Genomic DNA, 5,204 nt, shown 5'->3' with positions numbered 1-5,204 from the left:
TCTTGGGTATATTCCCAAGAGTGGTATGATAAGCATCCCAGAAGACCCAAGTTTTCTTCCCAATAGCTGGTAAGAAAATGTAGGATACATTTTTACTTGGTAAACTTGAGTGCAAATTTCCTCCATGCAATATTATGTATACTCTCCAGGGAGACCCACCACATTATGTGAGACTATGGGGAAAGCTGAGATTTGGCTGATGCGAACATATTGGGACTTTGAATTCCCTCGTCCATATTTACCTAATTTTGAGTTTGTGGGAGGACTGCACTGCAAACCTGCCAAGCCATTACCCAAGGTAGGTCTATGAAGGGTAAGACCTTAGGAGCTGCATGACATGATAGTTGATTTTCTCTCTGAAGTCAACAGCTTTAATGGCAGAGATGCATTTCTGAGTATCTCTATTCTGTTAGGAGAACTTACTGCTCTCATCACAGTCGCTCTGTTTGAACTATATTGGGTCATATGGACTAGAGAATTTAAGCTTAGATTTGATCTGGAGGAGGAGCAGTGGGGAGCTGGGAGGAGTGAAGGGAAGAGAAACTGTGATAGGGATGAATTGTATGAGAGAAGAATAGATTTTCAACAAAAATTTAAAAAGAAACTGTTTTAGGGAGCAGGGGCCCTTGTTGTCCCAGCCACCCAGCTACCTTAACCCCTGAAATAATCACAGAAACTGTATTAATTTAAACACTGCCTGACCCATTATCTCTATCCTGTTATTAGCTAACTCTCATATCTTTATTTAACCCATTTCTATTAAATTTGTGTTCACCACAAGGTTGTGGCTTACTGGGACAGATTCGGCATGTCTGATTCTGGTAGCTCCATGGCGCTTCTCCCTCTCTGGTTTCTTCCTCCCAGAATTCAGTTCTGTCTTCCCGGTCTACCTAAGCTCTGCCCTATCAAAAGGCCAAGGCGGTTTCTTTATTCAACCAATGAAAGAAACACATAAACAGAATGACCTCCTACACCAAGAAACAAACCAAAAAAAAGAAAATAAAGGATGAATTAAAATGTCTGTGTTTCTATAGTGTGGATACTGCAGTGGGGAATGGAAAAGTCTAACTATGAGTGGATTGCCATGTGACTGCTAAACTCTTCCTTGTGTGCCAGACAGAGCTGTAAACAGGGAAACCTTCCCCAACAGTTTGTTAGAGAAACAGTTCATAGAAAGTCCTGATGAATTGTTTAGGACTCGATGAGTAAGAGAAGGCACGTGTGAAGAGTCTTCATAATCAAGCAGGGCCTCATACCTTAGTCCTGTAGCTTTAATAGAAAAGGTGGTGACCTGTAGTGTCATTGCCTCTGACATGTGTAGTAATGACAGGTATGGAATGTTCAGGAACTGATGATGATGATGATGAAATGGTTTAGGTTTTAGCATAATCTCCTTAAGAAGAGAAAGGGATATTTTAGGTGATGGTTAGAGAACATTTGGTTTGATCAACCAATAACATTTGATGGTTTGATCAACCAATAACATTTGATGCATATTGAGAATCATCTACATGAAGTAAAAATAAGAAAATGGATAGACAGATTCAAATGTTATAGCAGTTATATAATCATTGAATTAGGATTCTTAGGGTTTATCAGGCATGATAATAATTCTAAAGCCTGGCTTTCTGGATTTAATTATGTCCATTCAAGTAAACAAACCTTGTATTTTCTTTCAGTTAAACTTTGTGAATTACATGTCAACTTAAAAAGAGAGGAGCTGCCCCTATTTTCTGGTCCCTTCTAGGGTGATTTGGAGTCCCATTGGTCCTTGTGTATACTTTATGAATTTTTTTCAGAAACATTTCCTGATACAGTTACTATTGATTTTACATGATATGGGAAAGACAAACCTAAAAATTTCTTTGACCTTGAGTTCCATGTTTTGTACATAGAACTGTAAATGAACAAAATCTCACCTAATGAATCTACACAATTTCAATGATACTATGTTTGCAGGAAATGGAAGAATTTGTCCAGAGCTCAGGTGAACATGGTATTGTTGTGTTTTCCCTGGGGTCGATGGTGAAAAACCTGACAGAAGAAAAGGCCAGTCTCATTGCCTCAGCCCTGGCCCAGATTCCTCAGAAGGTCAGTACAGCCCCAGATTCTGGAGACCAGAACTTCTTTGGACTGATGGGAGAGTGCAATGGGTAGTGGTGTTTTCTGGAAATCTGAAGCTGAAATCTTTAAGCCACTAAACACAACTAGTGTCAGCTTTCAATATTACGGTTAGAACATATAAATGATGTTGTATGTGTTCATCTGCCTTATTATATAGTTATTGCGAAAATATAGACTTCTATGGTCATTTTCTATATATAGGATAGAGAAGAAAACATTAGGCCACTTCTAAAATTATTTGGGCTGGACTGACTGCCACTGGATATTTGAAATTTGGTTTAACAGCATGCTTTTGAAAAGAAAGAGAGCATACATCCTTCAGAAACAATTCATGCTAAAAACTATACTCCAACTTTTTGAATCCCGTTAAGACAATATGAAAATTTTGGCATTTTGCATGTAAGAGCATCAAGTCTATTACTCTTTCTAAATCAAATATTCTGCAATCCAAATCCAAATATTATTTTAAAATATAATTATTTTAATAATTAATGGCAATCAGTTAACCTTAGTATTTATCATTTTCATTCTTCAACTCAAGTCTCTACTCAGTCATATTCATGTAAGAATCTATAATCAGTCATGTACTGATTAGTGTTCATATGATTGTATAAAGGTAATATGCTGATAAGAATCTTAAAATTCTATCTTTTATGCCTACACTTGTTTCTTTCTCTTTCTTGTTTAGAAATTAAAAACCTGCCTCATTATTCCAAAAATAAGTTTTTAAAAAGTGACATGTCAACATGCCATCTCGCTCAAAAAAAATGAAACAAAAAATGGAAGAATGGTATTAGCATTGAGATAGACATAAAATGGTAATAGAGTAAGATAGGGAAAAGAGAAGAAGAAAAAAGAAAGGAAAATAAGAAAAGGAGGAAGAAAAAACATGAAGGAAACAGGAAGAAAAGCTGACAGTAAACAAACACTGGCCTCCAAATGAGAAGCTAAAGTGACTCACCAGGAAGCATTTGTTTTAATACTTTGCACTCCATATTCTGATTTACTAAAATATATCTATTTGTGTACTCATTTATTTCTAATGATAGTTCAGTAATAAATTTCAAAATACTAATCTATGCTTAATAGACCAGGAGTAGAAGCCATTAGTTGTTCATTGTCCTACTCTATCTCAGTGTTTGCAAATGCCCACATCAGTAGCCCCCTTCTCAAACATCACCTAAAGTATGTACACTACTTGTTCCCAATAACTCACTGCCTTAGCATACCTTCAACGTGTGTCTTTACCTGTATCATCACAGCATTGTCTTCCACAGGTTTTGTGGCGATACAAAGGAAAGATACCAGCAACTTTAGGATCCAATACGAGGCTGTTTGATTGGATTCCTCAAAATGACCTTCTTGGTGAGACTCTGGGGCCAGAAAAATCTCTATAGTTAAAAAAAACATTAAGCAATTGCTTAGCTTTGAGTAAGTTGACAACATTCAATAATTTTAAATTTTTACATATTACTTCAAGTTTTCCTTTTGTGGTAGTACTGGGTATTGACCCTAGGGTAGCATCATACAAATCAAACACTCCACTGTTGAGCACAATACACTTCACATCCAGATTTACGGTGGATGTAAATTGTACAGGTCCACAGAGTACCCATGCCCTAAAGGATATCTTAAAAATCTCATTGGTTTTCAAGCTTCCACCAGATGCGAGACGTTACCACTTCATTAATACCTTCCCAGACAATGAAGAAGAGTTAATTTCCCCTTTCTCTGGGAGTGTAATTTCCTGGTGTAGCAATGTCTCCTATGCTCAACATTTATAGAAAATGCTGCCTTATAGTGTAACTCTTCATCCCTTCTACTTCTGAACTTTTGCTAACTAATTAGCCTGAAATCTAAACTCACTCCTTCCATTGTCCTCAAAACAGGACATCCCAAAACCAGAGCTTTTATCACTCATGGTGGAACAAATGGGATCTATGAGGCCATTTACCACGGGATCCCTATGGTGGGAGTTCCCATGTTCGCTGATCAGCCTGACAACATTGCTCACATGAAGGCCAAAGGATCAGCTGTGGAGGTGAACATGAACACAATGTCAAGTGCAGATTTTCTCAACGCTGTGAGGACAGTCATTAATGACCCATCGTAAGTGTTGAACAGCGTAAAGCCCTGTCTGTAATGTCTGATGGATGGACTGTCCGTCATTTTGGAATGTATCTACAAATTACACATTTTGAATTTAGGTTAGTGTAAAGTAACCAGGGACAATGTAAACACTGCTTGTTTCATTTTCAACTACTGAGGTTATACCATAAAATTTGAAAATAAATCTACTTTAAAAATCCAAAACCACAGAGAAACCCTGTCTCGAAAAAAAAAAAAAACAAAAACAAAACAAAAAAAATTCAGTCACTATATCTTCCAAATATAATACTAGCATGTATTCTCATGTAGTTTTTATTTTATAGAACTATAAATAAGAAGTTAAGCATTATAAACCATTCAGTATCTACAAAATGGAAAAGGTAATGTGTTCAACATTAGCCATGCATACATAACTATTAACATGGTGTTATCTAACATTAATGCCAACATTTAATTCTGAGTATTCTATATTTGCACAAACAGTATTAAAACTCTTAATTCAGGAACGGAACAGCAGTTTAGAAATATCAGTAATTCTTGGAATGAGCTATTGTGTCTCATAAATGTTGACCTTTCACTATCCAACCTCACTATTACAAATATTTTAATTGCTGATAACTTGGTTCATTTTATTAAAAATTACAGCAGAAAAGTTTATGATTCATTTCAGCTCAACTCCACAGAATGTTCACCAGATTTTTTGATAACCACATTACTCTCCTCATTTCCATGAAGAGACTCTGGAGCTTTACCCTATGATCAAACCCAAGTGAAATTTATTAATTCTCCACTAATTATTGAGAAACTTCAAGGGAAAGCATAGGTTACGTTACAGATACTGAGTTCTGTACTTGATATGGTTTGGTTTTGGTTTTGTTTGTTGTTTTGAGATAGTGTCCCTAACTGGCCTGCCTGACTCTGGATCCTGTTTGAGAAAAGGTCAAACTGTTAGGTACTGTGTGTAAAAAATT

The 5,204-nt window shown here is 36.3% G+C and overlaps 1 protein-coding gene across 6 annotated transcripts in view; it reads left to right on the top strand.

Moving 5' to 3' along the window:
• The window catches only part of LOC101990829 (UDP-glucuronosyltransferase 2A1), a 22,888-nt gene that overhangs the window by 17,303 nt on the left and 381 nt on the right, over positions 1-5,204 (top strand). For 3 of the 6 annotated variants that reach the window (XM_026785235.1, XM_013350871.1, XM_005359442.2), the window contains exons 2-5: positions 150-298; positions 1,960-2,091; positions 3,402-3,489; positions 4,014-4,233. In XM_026785235.1, coding sequence (XP_026641036.1) covers positions 150-298; positions 1,960-2,091; positions 3,402-3,489; positions 4,014-4,233 — 589 coding nt within the window. The remainder of the gene's footprint in view (positions 1-149; positions 299-1,959; positions 2,092-3,401; positions 3,490-4,013; positions 4,234-5,204) is intronic. The other 3 variants (XM_013350870.1, XM_005359441.2, XM_026785236.1) reach the window with 2 other exon arrangements.

The sequence above is a fragment of the Microtus ochrogaster genome, linkage group LG1, assembly GCF_000317375.1.
Source record: "Microtus ochrogaster isolate Prairie Vole_2 linkage group LG1, MicOch1.0, whole genome shotgun sequence".
NCBI classification, from domain to species: domain Eukaryota; kingdom Metazoa; phylum Chordata; class Mammalia; order Rodentia; family Cricetidae; genus Microtus; species Microtus ochrogaster.
Note: the sequence above shows the minus strand (reverse complement) of the source record. Positions and strands in the feature narration are given on the sequence as shown.